This window comes from Ceratotherium simum, chromosome 17, assembly GCF_057802395.1.
Source record: "Ceratotherium simum simum isolate JZ-2026a chromosome 17, ASM5780239v1, whole genome shotgun sequence".
In the NCBI taxonomy this organism is placed as follows: domain Eukaryota; kingdom Metazoa; phylum Chordata; class Mammalia; order Perissodactyla; family Rhinocerotidae; genus Ceratotherium; species Ceratotherium simum.
Genome location: NC_141916.1, coordinates 13,650,316 through 13,675,690, shown reverse-complemented (window position 1 = coordinate 13,675,690; position 25,375 = coordinate 13,650,316). Strand labels below are relative to the sequence as shown.

At 36.6% G+C, this 25,375-nt stretch overlaps 2 protein-coding genes across 2 annotated transcripts; one reads left to right on the top strand and one right to left on the bottom strand.

Moving 5' to 3' along the window:
- Positions 1–8,150: 8,150 nt before the first annotated feature.
- On the top strand, positions 8,151–13,965 carry LOC101400252 (olfactory receptor 6C2). Its single transcript, XM_004429474.3, has 2 exons — positions 8,151–8,179; positions 13,005–13,965. Exons 1-2 carry the CDS (start codon positions 8,151–8,153, stop codon positions 13,963–13,965), a joined length of 990 nt encoding a protein of 329 aa, XP_004429531.2.
- A 7,421-nt stretch (positions 13,966–21,386) lies between these two features.
- Positions 21,387–22,352, bottom strand: LOC101387982 (olfactory receptor 6C70). Its single transcript, XM_014786787.2, has one exon. It carries the CDS (start codon positions 22,323–22,325, stop codon positions 21,387–21,389), a length of 939 nt encoding a protein of 312 aa, XP_014642273.2. The 5' UTR covers positions 22,326–22,352.
- Positions 22,353–25,375: the final 3,023 nt, after the last annotated feature.

Genomic DNA, 25,375 nt, shown 5'->3' with positions numbered 1-25,375 from the left:
CAGACATAAAAGGAGAAATTGACAATAACAAAATAATATTAGGGGACTTGAACACTCCACTTACATCAATGGATAGATCATCCAAACAGAAGATCAATAAGGAAGCATTGGCCTTAAATGGCACATTAGACCAGATAGACTTAGTAGATACATACACAACATTCTGTCCAAAAACTGGAGAATACACATTCTTTTCAAATGCACCTGGAACATTCTCCAGGATAGATAACATATTAGGTCACAAGACAAGTCTCAATAAATTTAAGAAGATTGAAATAATACTAAGCATCTTTTCTGACCACAGTGGTATAAAACTAGAAATCAACTACAAGAAGAAAACAGAGGGTTGGCCCCGTGGCTTAGCAGTTAAGGGCACGCGCTCTGCTACTGGTGGCCCGGGTTCGGACACCGGGCGCGCACCGACGCACTGCTTCTCTGGCCACGCTGAGGCCATGTCCCACATACAGCAACTAGAAGGACGTGCAACTATGACGTACAACTATCTACTGGGGCTTTGGGGGGGAGAAAAAAAAGGAGGAGGATTGGCAATAGATGTTATCTCAGAGCCGGTCTTCCTCAGGAAAAAGAGGAGGATTAGCATGGATGTTAGCTCAGGGCTGATCTTCCTCACAAAAAAAAAAAAAGAAGAAGAAAACAGAAAAAGCCACAAATATGTGGAGATAACACAAAATGTTACTAAACAACTATTGTGCCAATGAAGAAATCAAAGGAAACATCAAAAAATACCTGAGACAAATGAAAATGAAAATATGACATACTAAAATTTATGGGATGCAGCAAAAGCAGTTCCAAGAGGGAAGTTTATAGCAATACAGGCCTACCTCAACAAACAAGAAAAATCTCAAATAAGCAATCTAACAACAGACATCAATGAACTAAAAAAAGAACAAACAAAGCCCAAAATCAGTACAAGGAAGGAAATAATAAAAAACAGAGTGAAAATAAGTGAAACAGAGACTAAAAAAAAAAAAAATAGAAAAAATCAATGAAATTAAGACCTGGTTTTCTGAAAAGGTAAACAACATTGACAAACCTTTAGTTAGACTCACCAAGAAAAAAAAAAGGGAGAAGGCTCAAATAAATAAAATCAGAAATCAGAGAAGAAATCACAATAATACCACAGAAATACAGAAGCTTATAAGAGAATACTATGAAAAGCTATACACCAACAAATTAGATAATGTAGAAAAATGGATAAATTATTAAAATCATACAACCTTACAAAACCAAATCAAGAAGAAATAAAGAATCAAAAAATCAAAGAGGAGAGAACAATTCCTAACTAATTCCATGAGGCCATCTTTACCCTGATAACAAAACCAGATAATTACAACACAAAAAAAGAAAATTACAGGCCAATATCACTGATAAACATTGACACAAACATGTTTAACAGAGTACTAGCAAATTGAATAGAACAATACATTAAAAAGATCATGTACCATGATCAAGTGGGACTTATTCTAGGGATGCAAGGGTATTTCAACTTCTGCAAATCAATTCACGTGATACACCACATTAACAAATTGAAGAAAAAAACTACATGATCCTCTCAATAGATGCAGAGAAAGCATTTGACAAGATACAGCATCCACTTTTGATAAAAACTCTGAATAATACAGGCATAGAAGGAAATTTCCTCAACATAATAAAGGCCATATATGAAAAACCCACAACTAACATCAAACTCAATGGTGAAAAACTGAAACCTATCCCTCTAAGAACAGGAATAAGACAAAGATGCCCACTTTCACCACTCTTATATAATGTAGAATTGGAAGTCGTAGCCAGAATAATTAGGAAAAAAAAAAGAAATAGAGTTCCAAATTGGAAAGGAAGAAGTAAAATTATCACTATTCCCAGATGAGGTGATTTTATATATAGAAAACCCTAAAGAATATGCAAAAAACTATTAGAAATAATAAACAAATATAGCAATATTGCACAGTACAAAATCAACATACAAAAATCAGTTGTGTTTCTATACACAAACAACAAACTAGCAAAAAGAGAAAGTAAAAATACAATCTCATTTATAATCACAACAAAAAGAATAAAACACCCAAGTGTAGGGCCTGGGCCTGGCTTGTTCAGCACGAGCCCACAAACCCATTGCAACCGTGTGTCCTTCTGGTCCCCTTCTGGGCAGAACACCAACTTTCTGGGCTGTGAGGTGGCCCCTCCTCGCTGTGGGATGGCTAGCAACAGAAGCTGTAGGGGAAATCCCGGACGTGAGAAAAGTCCAGGCCATAGCCATGGGGTGGTCCCTCCTCACTGTGGGATGGCTTGCAATGAAGGCAGGGGAAGTCTTGGGGATGATAAATGATGAGAAAAAGAAATCAAAAGCCTGGCCAGTTGCAATGGCTGAGGGGTGGCCCCTCCCCACCATGGGACAGCTTACAACAGAACCTGAGAAGGAACCAAAAGCGAAAGTAAGGTAGTTGCAGGAGGAGCCATTGGCTCTGACCTCGCTCTGGCTCCACACTGGAGCATCTGGTGGCCAGGTCTCCCCACCCCTCCCTCCTCTCTGACAGCGGCATGACCAAGGCTGAGGGAGGTGTGGAAAGAGCACTCTGCATGGCAGCTGCCGTGGCTCAAGGGGTCGGCAGGCACCCCTCTGGAAAAAGGTGAGAAGCAACCAAATGCTGTTCTGCTGGCTTCGTGGCAGAAGCTGGAGCCAAAACAAAGATCCACAAAGCTAGCCACAGTGCCTTCGGCTATAGCCTGGGAATACCCTAGCTCCCTCAGCTAGCGTGAAGGCCAAGGGACTCCGATCCGCTCCTGCAAATGCTGTGCAAGCAGCCCTTGTATCAGGAGAGCAGAGGCCACAAGTGGAAATAACAATGCATTGGTCTTCAGGAGCAGAAGGCATTTTGCTGTCAGGGGTGGAGATGAGCAAAATGGCTTTGGTCACTTCTCACCCCACCCTGTGGCAACACCTCTATAATGTCGCCCAGTGGACAAAACCCCCTAATGTTGCCTTGTTACCTTATATTGATGATGTCATGTTAACCTCTTAGTCTTTTTCAGGCCCTCGGGAAGCCTCCCACTCCCTCGTCAGCCACCTATGCCAATGAGGATGGGTGGTGAACGACAACAAATTACAAGGGCCTGGGTGTCTGTCAAACACTTGGGTGTTGTCTGGTCTGGTAAGACAAAAGTGGTTCATGCTGCTGTTATAGATAAGATACAGGCTTTCCCTACACTAAACACCCTGAAACAACTACAGATCTTTCTGGGCTTATCAGGTTATTGGCACACTTTCATTCCTCATTTAGCCCAACTACTCCGTCTCCTTTATAAGTTGGTGCGAAAAGGTGTCATCTGGGATGAGGGGAACACCGAGCAGGAGGCCTTCACACAAGCCAAAAATAGCAGTGAAACAAATTCAGTCTTTGGGTGTTTTAACACAGGGACCATGCAAATTGGATGTTTCCAGTTACCCAGAGGGGTTGGGATGGAGTCTCTGGCTGAGACAAGGCAATAAACGAGTGCCCCTTGGCTTCTGGTCCCAATTGTGGAAAGGGGCTGAAAACCAGGATAGCATCCTAGAAAAACGATTGTGCGCTGCCTACTTGGCCCTCCAACAAGTGGAGGTCATACCCCATTCCCTGCTGGTCACAGTCTGTACTCATTTGTCCATTTCAGAGTGACTGAGGGACACTTTCCGAAAGCCCTACTTGGGAACAGCTCAAACACAGACATTGGCAAAGTGGCATGCATACTTACAATGAGGAACCCTCACCAGTAGTCCCCTCAGTGCAGAATTGCATGCCATCCTGGGACCAGTAACATACACCACAGAGGAAACAACCCCAGTAGACTAGGTGCCCATGCCTGAAACCCTGCCAAATGTACAGGAAGGAGAAGGACGAACCCTGGCGGAAGCCTAGTATATGGATGGCTCTGTAAGGGGTGACCCCCCCCACCCCCACCCCGTGAACGGCAGTGGCCATCAAGCCTTTGACTGACAGCTTGTGGTTGGACTCCGGCACTGGGTACAGTAGTCAATGGACTGAATTGCAGACTACCTGGATGGTGTTGACTTGTGAGCCCAATCCAATATGTCTGTGCATGGACAGTTGGGCAGTCTATAAGGGGCTTACTCTGTGGATGGCACAATGGGCATGACAAAAGTGGACTACTAATGGTTGCCCATTGTGGGGAGCAGAACTCTGGGATGATATTTGGCAGCAGGTCCAAGGAATGACGATAACAATGTATCATATGTCTGTACATCAGGCAACACTGCCTGATGCAGGAAACCAGCAAGCAGAAGTGTTAGCTTGGAACTGTCTCCTGGAAGAAGTACCAGACGAGAGAGTGGCAGAATGGCTATACAAGAAGACTGGACATAAATGAGGAAGGACTCTATGGGCTATTGCCAAGGCCTGGGGCCTTCCCCTATGCTATGCTGACACGGTGCAAGTCTATCAGGCATTCCCTTCTTGTTCCTTATGGATACCCTGGGCCATTCTCTGGGACACAGACCAAATCACCAGAGGTAAACAGACCAATCAATGCTGGCAGGTGGACTATATCGAGCCCTTGCCTCTTTCTGACGGCTGTCAGCATGCCCTTACTTGTGTGGACATGTATGCAGGACTGCTGCAGGCATATCCCACCCAAAAACCAGAGTATACACAATCTTTCCAAATGTGAATACTTACTGACATGACAACAGCGTGTTCCTATAATATATTGTCTTTCACAACATAAATACTAATAATATAGCCATATTGTATACATGTATGAAAATGCATGATAATTTTTTAACAACACTTGCCTTAATTAAAATATAAAATAAGAATTAGAGAAAGAAATCCATAAAAGCAGTAATGGTAAAAAAAAAAAAACTAGTAAAAAAAGAGAAAAGCTGATTTTATTCAAGTGACCAGAAACAAGGGCATTTTCCCTTCACCACAGGAACTTTCTTCCTTATTCATGACAAACTTATTTATCATGAGCCATGACCTAACATCATCAAATCATAAACTCCTAAAGCATCCAATATGTACTGACACAAGATTTTCCAGATTTCTAAACAGTCACCTCCTCTCCCAGTTACTGTAATTTTTATTTCCCTTTTTAAACTGACCAAAAGCAACACTTCTTAACTAGTCCTCCAAACCTTAGTCTGAGGTCTTAAAAAATCCTCAGATGGGTTGAGATGTTTCTTTTAAACACACATTTCAAAATCTCAGAGGCAGATATTTCAAAGCAGGATTCATTAGATAGTGGTTTTTAATTGGGTGAACTGTTGTGAGTCATCCATGTAACCATGCTCTTACAAAGCACTGTCTGTGGGCAGAACAAAGAACGTGTCTGTTGTATATTTTATCTCTATTTTTCAAATGTCGGTAAATGCTCCTGTACTAAAAAAATATAAATTCATTCTACAATATCACTGAATATATAGTAATTTTTCTCAAATGTGTATTTTCATATTAAATAGATACTTTACAAACAATTATATCATGTGAAATTAGGTAAAGGAAGATATTTTGATTATTAAAATCTCTTATACCATATTCTTAGAATGTGTAGCAGGGAATTGAATCAGGTTAGTGCTTTTTATTCTCATTAGTAGGATGCACTCATGGCCTCTGTCTGATGCTGTTGTTCTATCTCATTGTCTCAAAGGACAGTGTCCCTGCAGCCTATTTTAGTTCCTTTGCCAAAGTTGATTATGCAAAAGTTTCATTAGTGACATTACAACCAGGTCACTGAGGATCCGTTAACTTTACTCATTCAGGTGATCCCAGTGTACCTCCAGAAGACTGACCAGAAGGGCATAAATATCACTACTTTTGGAGTAGGAAAGCCAACTCCTTGCTCAGAATGATCAGAGCTCTTCCAAAACCCAGAAGAAGTTCTTTTGTTCTCCTCCCTTACATTAGGTCTTCTTCCCTTCATGACAGAGAAAAAAGGAAAATGTTTCCAAGGATTAAAATAAGAAGATTCTCTAATGAGAGTCTTTATATGGTGTGAAAATGGAAAACTCAAGAACTCTAGACCCTCCAGAAGATGCCTGGACAGTAAATGTAAGTTGATGACCCTCTTAGGCCAGTGCAGAGTCACATGTTCCTTAAGACAACACAGTTAAATACAGCAAGGAGCTGCCAGCTGAAACCATGAAAAAATACCAAATAGTAAGTACCATAAAGGTAGACATGAGAATTACTTTCTCTTTTGAGAGTTAGGAGAAAGAAATATATGTTGGCATTTTCTTCTTCAGTGTGGTTAAACATTTTTCAAATTTTAATATGAAAAATTGTAGTAGGCATGTTGAGCACTATTCCATAGCCCTTTGTAAAACTAAGGTCATACCTACGGCTACATTTTTGCAACCCTACATAGTCACTCACGCAGAGTAATTTCAGGAGCATACAGAAATATAGATTTCAAATCCTTGGATTTTATACCCAAAAAGAATATTACATTGCTTCTATGTCAAAATTTTCTAAATTTTAAATATACTTTTATGATAAAAAATTTAAGCAGAAATTATTCCATCCCCACCACATCTCTTAATTCAATGGACATGTTCCATTAATATGTGAATTACTCAATACAGTGTAATTTGATGGCTGAGGAGGAAGAGACACTTTTTGTTATTCTTCATGAAGCACTGCTCAGGACAGCAAGGTTGAGAAGAGGATTTCACTACGACAGTTTGCGCCTGGTGTGTGTTCAGAGGGGGAAGTATGAAAAAGGAGACGACAGCAAGGATATCCGTTTTTAGTTACTTCATAGTTTCTTCTTCTTATTGCCTTTTTCGTAGCCCCGAACTAGTCGGGAGAGAAATTAGCTGTTAGATCAACCAAAATCCAAGGACAAGGCAAAGAATAAGGCAGACTAAATGATTACCCACTATTTTACTTGCATAAAACAGAAACCATTCATAAATTGATCTTATCTAACAAAGGTAAAAATAGGATTTGCATAAAGAAAGGATTGAGGGGATACGGAAAATCTCAGAGAATTTGAAAACAAAGAACTGTGTTTTTCTTTTCTGGTATAAGCTGTGGATTAGTGTGAGAAGCTCACAAAGAGACCACTCTTTTAAGGGTGGAAGGGTCATGGAAGGTAACAGTTTCCATTATTTGTTAATTTCTTGAAAATCTTGAGAATTTAGCTGGGAGGTCAGTGGATGTGACAGGCTGTCCCTGTATAATGTTGTCCAAGAGCTTTGTTAGTGTCTTCATCTTAGTTGTACCACATCTGCACTATTTCTCTTATTAGAGTATTTTCTTAGTTTTCTTGCATGAGTGTCCATTTTCCAGTAACGGTCCCTTTATACATGACCTTGCAATATGTACCATGGGATTTTATAAGGCATATATCCATAGGAAGAGATGAATTAATTTTTCCAGACTCAGAGGACTCACGTCATATACGGGAAATGTTTTAAAGCAAACTGACTGAAGAATCATTCATATAATAAAATAATTGATGTCTCCTGGGGAGATACCATTTCATTCAGTGATGGAGAAATAGCTGGAACCCTAGAGACTGTGTTTTCAGGTAGGAAATATTTTCATAGCTGCTATTATAAATAATTAATGCTGGTTAAGGAGTAGGAGTGGTTATTGCTCCATGAATAGAAGTAATCTTGTCCTCTAGCTGAAGAATACAGATAGTGGACACAGATGATATCAACAATATAAGACTCATAATACAGGGAAAAGTAACCAGTTAATATTTTACTCATCCTTCATGTGTATCTGAAATTATAACACAAATATATAAATTAATATTAATGACATAAGGGGCAGCACTGATTGAGAGGAAGGTGTTGATATAAGCTATAATGTCGAGGTTGGGCAACAAACTTCCTTAATTGTCTAGGTGGATCTCAAACATTAACATGCATATAAACTCTTCATCATCACACTAATAGTATTCTAATTTTTAATTTCACCACTAGCACCTAACTCCTCTCCCCAGGTCTGGCTAAACTTTTTTAGGTGTTTCTGAGTTCAGGAATCTACACTGTAAAAAGCATCCTACATGACTAATTCAGAGAGTCGCACACATTAAATAACCTAGTTAAACACAAGTATTTGTGGAAGAAGGAGGGAAAACATCAAATAAATAACTACAGTGAGAATTTCTGTATAAATTAAATGAGTGTTATCATCCAGAGCCAAGCCCTGTACTTGGCCAATAATAGACCCTGGATGCAATAGTTCCATTTAAATAGCTTGTCGCAAATTTTCCAAAAGCCAGATACAAAAAGAAGTCCTGACATAGTGAGCCCAAGAGAATGTCAGAGCGCAGCACTCCACACAATCAAGGCACAGCCCGTACACCTTGTGGAGTCAGGCAAGAGGAGGTTGGGAGTTTAGGTGGGTGAGATGGAGAACAAAGGCTGTGGAGGCAAACTTGACCTTTGTCCTAATTTTGCCTATATTGCGTTTGTGGAAAGATTTGTGAGAGGATGAGACCCAGATAAACTAGGAGAATGAGAGGAATCTTGTCTTACGAAAAAAGAGAAGATATATTCATTCTTACTTAATAAAACATGAAAATAGAAAAGAGGATTAAAAGTGATATTGCATTTCTGAAGAGGAAAAGAGAGAGGAAGCTGGGTGAATTTAATGTTTCGATAAAGTATTACGTTAGAAGGTAGAAAAAATTTCAAAAGTAAACTGCAGTTCAAATAGGTAAATTTTGTGTATAAGACACTCAGAATTAGCTTTCTATTCTCCTTTCTAAATAATAGTATTTCTCTAATAACTGTAATTGTGATTCACCAACAGTCTGTTCATAAGGGACTGAGATCTGTGGCTGTGGGAATGGAGCAGAAAGTTATTTTGTAGGATGTGCCACAGCCTAATATTTATCAAGATTATACTTTATTTGAATATTGTTATGGACCCCTGAATAAATTAGAATTCTTTTTTGAATGTATCTGATTCCAAACTCCTGTGATTTCCACTGCATGAAAGAATCTCAGACATGATAATGTATTCTAGGGGTAATAGAATCACCAGCCTTTACTTGGCTCCTAATTAAGAATCATTGCAAAAGAGAGTAATCTAGTGCTACTATAGTATTACATTCTATATCTCAATCTGTGAGTCCAAATAAAGATTAGAAAGCTATGCTCTTTTATGTTGATTGAAGGACAAGGGGATGCAGAAAGAGGAGTAGGGATAAGGCATTAAACAGTTGAATGGCGCAGTTTTTAGAAACTCTATGACAGTTTCAAAGTGCAGAAATGGGAGGACACAATTTTCCCCTTACCAAAAGTTAGTTTGTGATTTGTCTCTATGCTTAAACATTTGCTTCTCTGAAAAGATTATTCGTTGAAGTTCGCTCTGGACAGAGTAAAAAACTGGACAGCTAAATGAACCTTCTAGTATGTGCAAAAAGAGAGGGATGGAATTAATACTGTGAATCTTGAAGACTACCTCATTAGCTAATATCAGGTTATATTAGCAAATGGACTATGAGTATCAGCAGGAGAGAAATAGGTTTGAGAGTATAGGTAGGGAAGTAAATTATTTAAATGGAAAAGAAACAGATTGCATCTTGGTACAATCACAGGATTTAGCAGCAATTCTAACCTTCCTGATGTTGCAGGAAGCCTTTTAGCTATCAAAATTGGCCGAAATTTTCTCTACTTTTTAAAAGATTAAACTCTAAATTGAGTTAAAATTCCATATAAAGTACATTAAATCATTCATTCAAAAATTATAGGGTACATGCTACGTGTCTGGCACAATTTCCATAGCAACTGATATAAGAGGTTTGGTGGATTTGATCGGAGACGTAAAAAGGAACTTGGCAACCCAAAGGAATTGACTGAGTGCACACTTTATTATATAGGGAAGGGGAAAAGTGAAAGTTAGCAAATAGATATGGAGAATACAGGAAGTAGCTATATACAAAGAAGCATCAGACTGGGTACTTATAACATCCAAATAAGTCAATAAAAAGAGGAAACAATACCAGATCGATCAAAAAAGAGAAACATCAGATCGATCGAGAGAGAAACATCAGACAAGGTACTTACAACATCCATACCCTTCCACCTGAGAGAGTCCCTTCAACTGACACGGCTAGGTGGGAGTGCCGATTGAAAGAGGTCCTGGGCAAGGCGTCCCCCCTACAGGGGAGACTCTCACCAGGCCTCAGTTTCCAGCAGCTCATATAGTATGAGTAATCTCCAGAGTAAGCATTTGGTGTTGTCATGCACAAATGGTTATCAGTTGTGTACATGCATTGAGCTCCATGGTTATCGTCCTAGCCCTGCACAGATGGCCAGTCTGTCCCGGGTTATGATGCCCAAAGAGTCTTGTAATCTTACAAATTGTAACTATCTCTGTGGGAGAAGGGCCAGTTCCCACCACACAGAAAGTCATTTTATATCTCTTTGTGTGCTGGTGGCTGTAGGTTCATGGACCAGTCAAACATGGCTGTACTCATGTCAAGACAGCAACAAGGGATCTAACAGAGAAAGAACAAATCCCCTGTTTGTAGAGTTTATTTGTTAGTGACTCAAATGATTCAATGACCCTAAGAATATTAGGATTTTATTGAACTTCTGGAATGTCTCCATATATATTATCTATGTGAATTCCTGCTGATTTTAATGAAAACTACACAGCGTAATTCCTTGAATCAAGAACATCAGTACTTTTCATCAGAGCCAGGGTGTTGAGGTTGGGGAGTGAGGTGGGAAAACTAAAGAAAACATGCCACACTCCACCATCTCTCTTGGAAGAGAGACACACAGTAGGTGGTTTCAGCTTTGAAAAAGGAAAGTAAGCAGAAAGTAAAATGACTTCAATCTCTAAAAAATGTTGTATAAGAAGCTATTCTGGACAATGTGAAAAAAATGTAAGTACCTTAAAACAAGAAGTCCAGGAAAGAGATTACTAGAGAAACAACAACAAGCAAACAACAACAGTGGATGGAGAATTATATTAAAGGCAAAGTGAAGACTAGTTCAAAGGCCAGAGAAAAAGTCTGGAAAAAGAGTATTTACAAAGTTTAGAATTGGGATTTTTATGCCTTTTGTGTAAGAATGTACTGGAAATGACAGTGCAATTTGAAACACACACAAAAATCAGAATGTTGAACACGTTGACCAGAATAGGCATTACAGAATACAGCTTAGTCTCAGCACATAGACAACTCTGTTTTATTTGTTCAGCACACATTCACAAAACACCCTACAGGTGCTAGACATGAGGGAATGTAAGGATATATAAACTATAGCCTTCACTTCGGAGAAGTTTACAGAAACATAAAGGAGCCTACTAAAGTATACAACATGACATATTCCAAGACAGGATAGGCAACAGGTGCTTGGAAATAACACAGGATCATAATCTCACATGCACCGGGTAGATCAATGTAGATTTCCTTGAAGAACTGATACCTAAGGAGAATCCTGAAAGACCAAGAGCCCTTAGTCACTCATAGGATTAGCCCTTGCAGAGGGGAGAACATGTAGAAAATACGAAGAATTGCAAGCTGTCAAGGTTAGTGGAACTTATGTTATGAGCAATAGAGGTGAGGGCCTCCTAAGTGACGATGTGATGAAATAAGGAAGGTCCTGTCCGTGAAGAACCTTGCAGGGAACAAAAAAGAGATTAATCTTTGCAAGAAATAGTCCTCACTAGGAGAGGAAAATGCTTGGGGAGGCAGCAAGATTTCACTTTGAGCACATAGCACATGAGGTACCCTTGGAACATCCAACTGGTGGTGTATACTTAGCGATGTTTTTCATTTGGAAATGTTCGGGCCTTTGAAATTCATATAAATGACAATAAAATCAATTGCACTGAGAGAAACTACCATTGGAGAGTATGGAGTAAGAAGAATAACAACGAGAAAACAAGAAGGGAGAGGTCTCAACATAGAATATTGAGGAAGGGCAGTATTTCACAGATGAACACAGAATGAGGCGAGTGTGTAGGTCACTAAGAAGAGAGACCTAGAGTTAGGAGAAAAATCAGAATGATGGCACAGAATCTGTTTGAAGAATGATTAAACTTTAATTTTAAGAAAAATGTTAGGGGATAACTGTAAATATGGGCCATTGGCTTCAACAATGAAGTTCTTCTAGGTGTTAGAAAGCAGTAGGGGGTTGGAAGTGAAACCCAGAGAGTTTGCAGAGAGTTAAAGTTAAACTGAGCAGGGATAAGATGAGAAGGTGGAAACACTAATATCTTTTCAAAGGAATTAAAAACATAATGAAAAAAGGCACAGCCTGCAAGACTATATTTAGTAGCATTACACATACTTTAAGTTTAAAGGATTTTGGGAGAAATGGGACCACAGTCAGTTAACCGAAATATAACATGAATGTATATGAGGATATTCCTTTTGCAAATATCTTGAACACAGCCTTTTCTCACAATGTAGATAAAACAGTTGTACATCAAACCACTTATGAGTTTAGAATAAGGAATACAACCAGAAAGGAATAAATAGACAAAGGAAAATCTCAGGATCCCGTGTTGTGTTTGGTTGTCATTGTTGTTTGTTTGTTTTCCAGAAGAAATGCATCTTACCCTTAAAACAATGTTTTGACAGTAACAATCGAAGAGAATCCATTTTCTTAATTATCTGGTTATGTCCTACATCTAAGGTTTGTCTTGGATAAAGAATGTTTAAGTACACAAGAAGTAACATCATCTTTTTTTCCCCTAATTTACTTGTAAATCCAATTCATGTAATGAATTACAAACAATAAACCACATTCTTAAACTTTGAGGGGTAAAGATTATGTGAAAAAAGATGGATTGTTTTACAATAGCATGAATCCCGACGGAATAATCTGCTGCTCACACATGTAAAACTCAGGAAGGTTGTTGGAATAGTGGCAATATTGATTATGATGAGAAAGGAGAATGTAAATGTGGACTGGTTTGCTTGGCTTTTATATGGCAGTCTTGTGCTACAGACTTTGAATATCTACCTCCTGATAAAATCTCTTTGAGTTTTACACGCCCACTGGGTAGATTTCACAAGGCAGTGATGAGGAACCACACAGCAATAACAACTTTTATCCTGCTGGGACTGACAGATAACCCACTACTGCAAATCCTGATTTTTGTCTTTCTATTTCTCACGTACATGTTAAGTGTAACAGGGAACCTGACTATTATCACCCTAACATTGATAGACTCCCATCTTAAAACACCTATGTACTTTTTCCTCAGAAATTTTTCCTTCTTAGAAGTCTCATTTACCACTGTCTGTATTCCTAGATTCCTGTACAGTATATCAACTGGAGACAATACTATTACCTACAATGCGTGTGCAACTCAAATATTTTTTGTTATTCTCTTTGGAGCAACAGAATTTTTTCTCCTGGCAGCCATGTCCTATGATCGGTATGTTGCTATCTGTAAACCCCTTCACTACATGACCATCATGAACAATAGAGTGTGCACCATATTAGTCACCTGCTGTTGGGTGTCTGGCTTGATGATCATTGTCCCACCCCTTACCTTGGGTCTCCAGCTGGAATTCTGTGACTCCAATGCTGTTGATCATTTTAGCTGCGATGCAGCTCCCCTCCTAAAGATCTCATGCTCAGACACCTGGGTAATAGAACAAATGATTATCCTTGTGGCTGTATTTGGACTCATTCTCACCCTCATGTGTGTGCTTCTGTCCTACACATACATCATCAGGACAATTCTGGGATTCCCCTCAGTCCTACAAAGAAGAAAGGCCTTTTCTACCTGCTCATCCCACATGATTGTGGTTTCCATCGCCTACGGAAGCTGCATCTTCATCTATGTCAAGCCCTCGGTAAAGGACCAGGTGGCCGTAAATAAAGGAATTGTAGTTCTCACTACTTCTGTTGCACCCTTGTTGAACCCTTTCATTTACACTCTGAGGAATAAGCAAGTGAAACAGGCTTTTTATGACTCTATAAAGAGGATTACATTTCTCTCGAAATCGAAATTTTGATGAATTGGAGTATAATGAAAGAAGAAAGTCCTCTAAATATTTATACAGATTCTAACTTATTTAATTGCTTTGTGCCTACAATTTAGTCAGATTAATCTTTTCAAAGAAATTTAATACTGAATCCTAATCTCACTTTAATCAAACTCTTTCTTCTTTTTTCAAACCAAATTCATACATGCTGTTTTCCCTCATTGCAAAACTATAAAAATTTCTTCCTCTAAAATAATCAAACTTAATATTGTAAATCTAAGAATCAAATAAAGAAAAGAAAACAACAACAGCAAAGATGTATTAAAATAAATTAATCCAAATAAGGCATTCCAGGCCTATTAAAATAAGAAAAACAACAATGTGAAAACAAAGATATCAATGAGAGTTCAGGAATAATCAGAATTGAAGAAATGGAAACATCTTTACTGATAATATGTATTCACTATTTATATTTATTCATGAGAGAACTTCGACTAAAAGGCATACATTTTAAAAAAACAAATTTAAACATAATGTCACTTATTATGAGTTACAAAATTAGAATAGATGCATAAGAGTGAATTGGAACACGGAATTTTAAATGCTGATGAAAGAAGACAGCTCTTCACATCAACACAAGGCTACCTGAATGATTTAAGAAAATATCAAAGATATTCAACCAGCAGAACAGAAAAAAATAAAAAACTGCAAAAGGGAATAGATATTGGAATTATAATCAAGGGGAAAAGTGAAGAGAATATTCCCTAAATTGAAGAACTTAGATTTTGAAGCAGGTAACAGTGTGCTTGTCAATGGGAAAAAAAAAAAAAAAGAAAGAAAAAGAGAAGAAAAGAAGCCTCCACTGATGATGCTCCCACCTTTTTAGTTACTATCTTAGAAAGTAAATAATTGTGTCTACTGGCTAACAGACAAAAAGAACAAAGAATTAATTGTTTAAAATTTTTTGAAAAAATTACCTGTTAGATTAAAAACTCAAGGTCTACTTATTTTAAATTTTAAAAGTGGAGTTTGAAGCAGTAAACATTCTTTAAATTATTCCTATTGGCATAATTTTGAAAATAACTGCCATTTTGATCTACCAATGACATGTTGAACTCTTTTCAAATATTATTATTGTCCTTATCAATCCTGTAAATATGTTTTCATTGTATCAAAATGTAGACAAAAGATGATTGAGTAAATTGTCTAACATAGCACAAGTGGCAAACAATGGAGAGTGAATTCTGATATTGTCATGTTCAATCCACTAGAACACACAACCTTTCAAGCAGCAGTGTAGTTTTGGTGGGAGAGGGATGGGAAAGGACACTGTGATTGGATGGATAGAAGCTGACAGAGTAGTAGAGTCATATAGATGTGTCTGCTTATCTCTGTTTACTAAATTGCTTTATTGATATCAAAGAAAATAATTAAGTTGTCTAAACATTTCAGAATTTATGTAATAAATTTTATAAACCATAATCTGTCTTATTGTAGCGTATTTAAGATTTTATATTTTGATAAGGAGAAAGAAGATGAGAAGAAATTGCAGTTATCATCTCCTCGCCAACTTTGAAGCATATTTATTATCAACGTGGCCTCATGGAGCATTCACCAAAGAGCTCTCAAGTCCTGAAATCACTATAAGAAATATCTGAATAAAGAAATCTTCCCAAGAGACTCTAAAATATTCATTATCGAGACGAAAGTAGTTATGTGACATTTTTTAATAAGTTAATAATTGTTGACTATATTATATTTGATATAATTACAAAACAATTAAATAATTTTATGCTTAATGTAGATAATGTGCTTTTAAATCTATAAATTAAAACAAGAAAATTTCAGGACATCAATATGTAAGATTGAAGAAGATATAGGAGTAGAAGCCAAGAAACTAAACCAAGTATCATTACTCCAATCTTCCTTACACGTGGAGTTTAAAGTGTTATATCCACAAATAAATGCAGAAAAATTATAATTAGTAATTAATATCTGAAACATTGAAATGTCACTCAGCATTGAAAAGTAGCATTCTTTCAAACTGGAGATGAAAGTCGTGCAGTGGTGGGAGTATTATAGTTTGAAATAAAGAAAGAAAGCTACTAATAGTGAGCAGCTCCATTTCTTTAGGGTTGTTGACTAGTGCTTTATGTTTTCCTGTTGTGGTGTTATGTTTCTCTGATTATTTGAGATCCTTGTGGACTCATTGGTGTTTGTACATTTGAAGAAGTAGGTGTCTCTCCCAGTCTTGATGGACTGGCTTTGGCAGGGAAAGCCCTTCGCTTAACCCAGAGGTTCTGGGCTGGCCCTCTAGTAGGGTCCAGGGTGGGCTTGCTGCTGAAGTCCTCAGGTAGGCTGGCCTTCTGACCGGCTTAGTAGGTGGGTAGGCCTGCGGCCTAGGTCCCGAGGGGCTGACCTGGAGCTTGGGTCCACATGAGTGGGACTGGAGCCTGGGTCCACTGGGGTAGGCCTGGCATCTGATTCCATTATGGGAAGCCTGGGACCTGGATCCATGGGGCAGGTCTGGAGCCTGTGTCCATGGGGGTGTCCAGGTGCTGGATTGGGCTTGGCGTCTGAGTTCATGGGAATGGGCCTGGTCCTCAGTCTGTGGGGGCCAGTTTGTACTAGAGTCCATTAGGGTTGTCAGGTACGTGTGTCCGCAGGGACAGGACTGGCCATGGACTGTGGTGTTGGTCCTGGAGTCTGGATCTGTAGGGGATGGGCATGGAGCCTGGGTTCACAGATTTGGCCTGCTGCTTGGAGGGGCTGGGAGCCTAAGTCTTTAGGGGCATTCCTGGAGCCTGGAAACACAGGGCGACAGAGGCTGGTCTGTTGCTGGAGTGGCCTTAAGCCTGGAACTGTGAGGTTGGCCTGGTGCTGGGGCAGGGCTGGAGGCTGGGGCTGCAGGTGCTGGTCTGGAGCTTGGGGCCTCAGGGCTGGTCTGGTGCTGGGGCAGGTGCCAGCCTGCAGCCTTGGGCTGTGGGGGCATGCCTGGCACTGGAGTTCACTGTGGCAAACCTGGTGCTAGGGTCCATAGTGAAGTCAGTTGCTCACTTCACTCTCCTTCCCCCATGGGGAGGGTTTCGGTCTCCATGTTGCGCTACCTGGGCTTGGAGGAACAGTGACATGGGTCATCTGAGCTTGTCCTTCCTACCCTCTTCCACGCGTCTTCCTATTTTTATTCTCCACTCAGGTGCTGTAGTCTCTCACCTGAAACCCTTAGCTCTTGTGAAGGCATTTTTGTGCATGGATAGTTGTTCAAATTCATGTTTCTGTGAGGGGATGAGCACCGGTAACCCCTATTCTACCATCTTATTGACGTCCTATTTGCAGTTATCTTTTGCTTTCTGGCTCCTGTCTTACCATCGTTTTAATTTATCCCAGGAGTTTTATGTTCCTTTATTTTCCTTTCATACCTCACTTGGTCTTAACTAAACATATTTTTATTTTGTTTCTGTTAACTTATTAACTGTATAATTAGCCGTTATTTTTTGTTGTAAAGCTAATTTTGATTACTTGGTAAGGTGCTGTCTTCTAGGTCTCGGCAATGATTGTTTTAATTTTATAGTTGAGTAGTCATTTGAGAATACGCATACATGCTGTTCCTCACCTTTACCCACCAGTGTTCACATCCATCGAGATTTTCTAACTCCATCATTCCTTCTCCGTTAATTCACATTTAACTATAAGAAAGAGCCTTTTTGTCCTTATTCATTTTCAAATAAGTAAAAATTTTATATATTTTTATCTTATTCTATGAGTTGCAATACATTGTTCTCTTTATCATCTGATTCTCACCTTTTCCAGATGTATCCAGCTGTAGCCCCATGAAGCTGGCTCTGTGTCTTTTTGATAAGCTTCCACCACTTAAAACAATTACTCAATGTACTCAAGAAGTTTAATGCTGCATCCTGTGTCAAGTTCTGGATATTGGTTCCACATGCAGTTCAGTCCCATGAGTTGATCCAGACTTTGACCAAAAGAACAAAAGCGAACTTTGTGAGGAAGTAAAGCAAATTGATCTTGCAAGTTGTTTGCGAAAACATCTATGAGCATGTCAATACAAAAATGTGGCATTTAAATTTCTCAATAAGTTATCATTTTGTGAGGAAAACAAATGTGCTTGATTTAACTTAATGTAGTGATTTTTATACATAAAAAGTTTTGCTTTTTTGAGGTGCTATTACTTCAGTGATGATAATGAACAGAATTTTTTCAAACTACTTAAAAATGCATAAATTAACTTTGAGATATTGTTTTAAAGTACAATACTTAGAATTAACATAGTCTACTAAGTATTTATTAATGGACCAAATATGTGCCATTAGTAGAATTGGAAATATTGCAATTTTCACTATAAAGCCACTTTGCTTTGATTTGTTATTTGTGGAAAAAATTGCAGTGGTTTTTGAAATCCTATATGTCATTAGTTATTATTCTAATACTTTCTTTCCAAATGAAGAATGCATTGTGGTAAGGAAGTCTGTGAGGGTGACATTATATAGAGATAATTTTGTATCTTCTCTAGTTTGTATGTGAAAATAGATTATTCTCAAATATTGACTTTTCCATGCTTATTAATCCATAATATGATATAACTAGGTTGAGACATGAAGGTTAGATTAATAAGTCTAGATTTTAATGGAACTTTTCCTAGTTCAAATTTATTAAATAAAGATTACTATTGCATTTTCATAGTATAAATGTCCTTTATTTCCTGATCTGGCAGAGAAAAACTTTATTTATCTGTGGTTAATAATATATTCTTTACACTTCTCTGAGATACTTAGTGATAAAAATTTGAAGCTTGTTTAAAATCTAAGAATTTGTGTTTGTCATTAAAATAGTTGTCTTCAGATAGCTATGTTAACTGTAAAAATTCATTTTAAGTCTCTTCTATCTAGAAATTTACTTACAACATAAACTTTCCCTCTTCTAATTAAACATTTTATTGAAAATAAATGTATTAAGAAAATCTCTTTATAATGACTGAACAAAGGATTTTGCCAGATTTAAAATCTAAAGCTTACCACATCTTTTCTAGAACTGTTTTATTTTGCTGTTTTACCTACTAATATTGTATTTAACTCTATACAGGCTTATATGATTTTTGTTAATTCACCCTTTTGCATGCAATCTATATGCAATATTCTCATGCCTCCATCACTTTCTCTCTGCTAGCTTCCATTCTGGCTGCTTTGTGGCTTGCTTTTCCCAGATGAGTGCAAAATCAGTCGCTTTAGATGCTAACATTTGATTTTTATCAGCTTTATGCTTAGCAGCCCATCATCCTATGTTCCTGGGTTAAGAGCTGGCACAGTGACTGGAACTTAAGTCCTCTGTCTTTGATTCCCTTTGATTCTTCTAAACTAAAAAGCACTATCACCAAATACAGCAACTATGCAATCAACATTTTTCTTGTTAGTAACACATTCTATCTTCTCATCTCACGTTTCGATGTCTCCTCTGAACAAGACAAAGATTTCAATAAAGTGGGCTGACAATCATGAAGTTAGGGTTCTGAAGGCTTTTAGGTCTTCCAATCCAATCTAAAATTTTTTATATTCCTCTCCCAAACTGCTTTTTTTCTATTGAGGTAAAATTCACATAACATAAAATTCAGCATTTTAACAGTTTTACAGTGTACAATTCAGTGGCTATTAGTACATTCACAAAGTTGCACAATCATCATTATCTAATTCCAGAACACTTTTATTACCTCAGAAAGAAACTCCATATCTATTAAGCAACGACTTTCCATGACTCCCATCCTCCGGCCCCTGGGAGCCATTAATCTGCTTTCTGTCTGTATGGATTTGCCTATTCCTGGCACTTCATATAAATTGAACCATACAATATGCATGGTCTTTAGTGTCTGACTTCTTCCACTTAGCAAAATATTTTCAAGGGTCACCATGTTGTATAATGTATTGGTATTTTGTTCCTTTTATGGATAAATAGTATTCCATTTCATGAATATACCTCATTTTGTTTATCCATTCATCAGTTGATGGACATTCAGGCTGTTTCCACTTTTCGACCATTATGAACAAGGCTGCTATGAACATTCACGTACGAGTTTTTGTTTGAATAGCAGCACATTTAGATGTGCTTTCTATTATTTTGAAGACCTGGTGATGACATTAAAGGGACATAAAAATTTGGAGGGATGATCGTATACATTCCTCTTGGTTTTCTGAGATAGCAACATCATTTTAGCAATAAAAATATAGGTGAATCATATTTCATTTTAAATGCATTCATAAAGAGAGAAAATAACAAGTGAAAACTTTAGTCAATGTAAGATCATATTACTGATGGCTGGAAAACAAAGTATCATTTCCTAAAATTATAACAAAGAAAACAAATGAAATCTTCCCATATGTTTTGTAACATCCAAGCTTCTTAATAAAATACAAAATATTAGATCTCAATAAACTCTAATAATATTCTTACACTTGTGTTTGAACATGAAATTCTAGAAATTCTTAATGAGTCAATTCTTAGGGTACTTAATAGCTTTGAGTCATTTCTCAGTCAACTGCTCACAAATGAAGAAATGACTTGGTAATTTTAGTACAGCCCGTAGTCCATCGTTACTTCCCTTGTAAGGCAAGCAAGGTCCACAACAAGAAGTCGTATTACATTGTGAGAATGATTGTTTTAGTCCAAGGTGAACATGATGTAATCTATGCAGAAATAGAAGTATAATGATGACACCTGAAATTTATACTATGTTATAAACCAATGTTACTGCAATAAACAACAAAAAAATAAAAATAAAATAAAACAAGACTGTTTTTTGTCACATTTTTGTAATTTTACACTTAAAGACATGTTCTAAAAATAGCACAAAGTACTTCATATGCCCTTTATTGAGTCACAGTTGTTTACATTTTATGAGATTTATTTTATCATTCTCTTTCTCTCTCTCTATCTTTATAAATACAGACATACATATGTTGAAAATTGACATTTCAATAAATCACTTTAAAATAATTCTCTACACTATTCTTCGAAAGAGTAAGGTCTCTTGGAGCATCTTAAGTATATTTAATAATGACAAAATTCAATTTATCTAAGAATTTTAAAGAATATGGCTCTTAAATAAAACATGGTACATTTATTTAAATTATTTAAGATACAGCTAGCTCTCCAAGAACTTATATTCTATAATACAATCAAAAATCTTCATTTATTTTATTCTATCCTACTTTTAGAGAAAATAAATTTTTCAGTTTTATATTTCTATCGTAGAAAGGTTTCACTTTAACAAACAGAAAGTTAAAAGTCGAATGTGTAGAATGGAAAGAATTTCTAAGCTTCAGTAAGCTAAAGTGATTCAAATAATTAAATATCACAGATCAATTCTTAAACTAAAAGAGTCAAAATAGTTTTTGCTCAATGTTCCTTTTATGTTTCCATGTTATTTATTTCAATAAATAGTATTACTTGTCTGAAGCAGAAAATATCTTTCTAAACACAGCTCTGAAGCCTTGTTTAACTTGCTGGTTCCTCAGAGTATAAATGAATGGATTCAACAAAGGGGCAACCGAAGTATTGAGCACAGCTACTCCTTTACTTAAAGTGACTCTTTCCTTCGCTGATGGCTTTATGTAGATGAATATACAACTACCATAAGTGATGGAGACAACAATCATGTGAGAAGAGCAGGTGGAAAAGGCTTTTTTCTTTTGCTGAGCTGAAGGGAATTTTAGAATCGTCTTGAAGATGTAAGAGTAAGAAAGGATTACTAATAACAATGTGACAATGAGGGTCATCACTGCTAACAAAAATGCAATCAGTTCTAGTAAATGTGTATCGGAGCAAGAAAGTTGCAGGACAGGAGAAATGTCACAAATGAAATGATCAATGATATTTGAAGCACAGAAATCCAGGTTAAGACCCAAAATCAGTGGAGGGAAAGTGACCAGGAATCCAGTTGCCCAAGAACTGAGTACAAGCTGATGACAAACTCTGCTGCTCATGATGGATATATAATGCAAAGGTTTGCAGATGGCAGCATAGCGGTCATAAGACATAGCTGCCAGAAGGAAAAATTCTGTAACCCCCAAGAATATATAAAAAAATAACTGAGATGCACAACCATTATAGGAAATAGTCTTTTCCCTAGTTACAATGGTGATTAAGAATCTGGGAATGCAAGCACTTGTGAATGAAATTTCCAGGAAAGAGAAATTACGGAGGAAGAAATACATTGGGGTCTTGAGATGGGAATCCAGTAGAGTGAGGGCAATGATGGTTAAGTTTCCTATTATACTCAACATGTAATTTAGAAGTAGAAAGAAGAAAATTACAATCTGTAACTGAGAATTATCTGTCAGTCCCAGAAGGATAATCTCTATCTGCCTTGTATGGTTCTTCATTTCTCTTTTGTGATTTCAGTAAAATTCTAGAAATAAAAATGTACAAAAATAAGAAACTACATGCGTAGCTTTATATTCAGGAAATGATATATAAAAGGATCTATATTCACAAACATACCCATTCACAGAGTAATATTCCATGTTGAAGATATGATCTAGAGCTCGCAAAAGAAACTATTTAAAAAAGCACAATAGAAGTCAACTCAGTTTTGGAAATTGACCTGCAAAACCCATAATAGTTACTTACAAACTTCCAGTCATTTGTAACTAATTCCAAATTTGTCCATTTGCTAAATAAATTAGATAAAAGCTTGGTTCAAGATTTCAAAATAATTCATTCAGTTATAATTATTAACATCATCAAAATAAAATTATGTTAGTGGAATGAATTAAGACCTACAGTTAAATTCTGAAACTTTAGATTTCCTATTAAAGTGACATTTGTTTAGAGCCCCATTATAGCCTCTTGTAAGTTCTCTATGAACTACTGATGAAGACACAGAAAATGACAAAAAAAACCACAAGAGTGTAAGTGTGTAATACAACAAAACAAATACTAGCTGAATCTAGGAAAAATTGAAACTGAGCAAAAAGCAGATAGAATCACACTTACAAAAAAGAAAAAAAATCTATTCAGGACTTCAATGTTTTGCCACATGTAGCCAAGACTATAAGAATAAAAGAGAAAATACAGAAAATGCGTTACATCTCTTCACAGTCTCCACCCAGTTACAGATATCTAGAGCCTAAACCTTTTTTCCAGATGCAACTCTGTGAGAGTGAGAAATCACTGTTTTCTTGTCACATTGCCTATGTCCTCATGTCCCCAGCCAGCACTCAGACACCTAATCTGTGACCATTAATCTAAGGAAGTATTGGTGTAGGAAGTGTGTGATGATGTGGATGGGACAACCACATTCTGATAGTATTTTATGTTTGTAATTGTAGGTTTTCAGAATCTCAGGTGGCCAATGATGAAAGCAGAGTGAATAACAGAGCAGAAGTACAGCAATGGTGGGAGCCTGTTAGCAGTTAGAAACTGGATTTACAACTGTGCTAATCCACACAAAATCCAGCTATGGATCTGAGGAAGAAGAGCGTATTAATGGTGTTGAGACAAAGGACACCCACTCTTAACGTTAAAATTTGGACAAGCCATCTATTGTTTAAGAATAAATTTTTAAAGACTATCCAAGATAATAAACTGAAGCTATTACAGTAAGATAGTTCAGTAATATGAAGAGACAAAACAAATATTTTAAGAGGAAAAAAATGCTTAGAATATATAATGGAAAATTTAGCTTTCTCAAAAAGCAATTCAACTTCCATATTAGATATGAGCTATACGCTAGAGTATAGTTTAAGAGTGAAAAATAGAAAACAATTTAAATATTTAAAAAACTCTGAATTTAAAAATTCAGAGTTTAAAGCAACTCTGAATAATTTTATTCATTCAAATAATTACATTTTGAAGTAAGAACATTGATGAATATATATTCTCATCAAAAATATTCTAAATGTGTTTTAGATACAAAACTCCAAAAAAGTTTATACAAATTGATGACATTTTTATAAATATCTACATATGGTACATGCAGGTATGATTTCTGAAAATATATACAAAAATAATAGTAATTGAAAATAAAGTACTCTCAGTGAGATATTGTTATAGTGCATTTATATTTTTCATTAAAAATTCAGTTATTCTTAATAATATCCTACCAAAGGAAATCATCCAATATAACATTTTTTTTTCAAACTTCTCTGTTATTTTATAAATGCATAAAAACATAATGAGTTCAGAGCACTGACTGGTTATACATTTTAGAGTCATATTTTCAACTAAAATAAATCTAGTGATGCGCTTCATTTTCCTCTTAGCCTGAGGAAACCTTTATTACTAATTTGCAAAACAAGTAAACTCTTTCCAAATGAACTTAGAACATAAGCACTGAAAGAGAAAAAAAAATAAACTACATCATATAGTATACAATGTTTTCTTTCTTTTAAATAAAAAATATTTAAATTACATTTCTTCTCATTCATTAAATTTTGCCAATAAATATCTTTGCCTATTCTGAAGTTTTCCTTCTTTTTATTATTGAATGTAATATTTTTCCTGCTGCACGATTGAGCCTATTGTCTCATATGTGAATTCAAGAACCTTAATTATTTAGATTAACAATTTTAATCCTTTAGCAAATCGTTATTTTTAAGTTCATATTTCTTAGCATATTTCTTCTTCTCTTATCTTAATTTTCCAGTGAAATATCTCCAAGCTGTTGATGGAAATGGTGGATCTTAGAGAGCCATAGATGAAACTAAATCTTTCTTCCTTGATCTCGTCTTCATTTGGTCCTGTTCATTCTGTTAATATGTCCTTGCTCTAACTTCTACTTTTTCTGCAAAATACATTGAGCATTCCTATAGGTTCGTTGTTGGTATAATTGCAAAATAATTTCAACACCACGAAGCAGATATTTGTTTTGTAGTCAGTGCAGATTTGGCAAATGATAATTATCAATGATAAGTTGTCATTGCTAAAAGTGTTGATCAGAATTAGCACTTCCAAAACAGCTATTTTTTCTATTTTTAAAAATGTATTTAAACACGTGAGGTCAATTCTCCAGGAAAAAATATCCTCCAACCTTGTTATGTTTGATGGACTTCTAGAGTTGTTCAGGGTCTCTTTATCTAGACAGCGGTAGAATAATATCACTCCCTCCACAGTTCTACAGCGCTGTGTCCCGTTTAAATCACTAAAGTATTAGAAACACAGATGCAAGTGTATAAGTCAAACTTCATGCTCATGCATTTACAGATTCAGAAAATAGAAAATGAAGAATAATTAACGTTTTATTCAACGAGGAATAATAAGATATCACCTTTAAATCACTGTTAATTTATTTGTATGTAATTTACTTGATATTTGTAATTATTCTTAAATTTTTGAAGGAAAAGTAACACCACTATTTTACTTACCATTGGCAGTGTATGTTGGTATGTTTTTTTTTCTCTAGACTACTTGAGCAAGGATCAACCATAAAAAA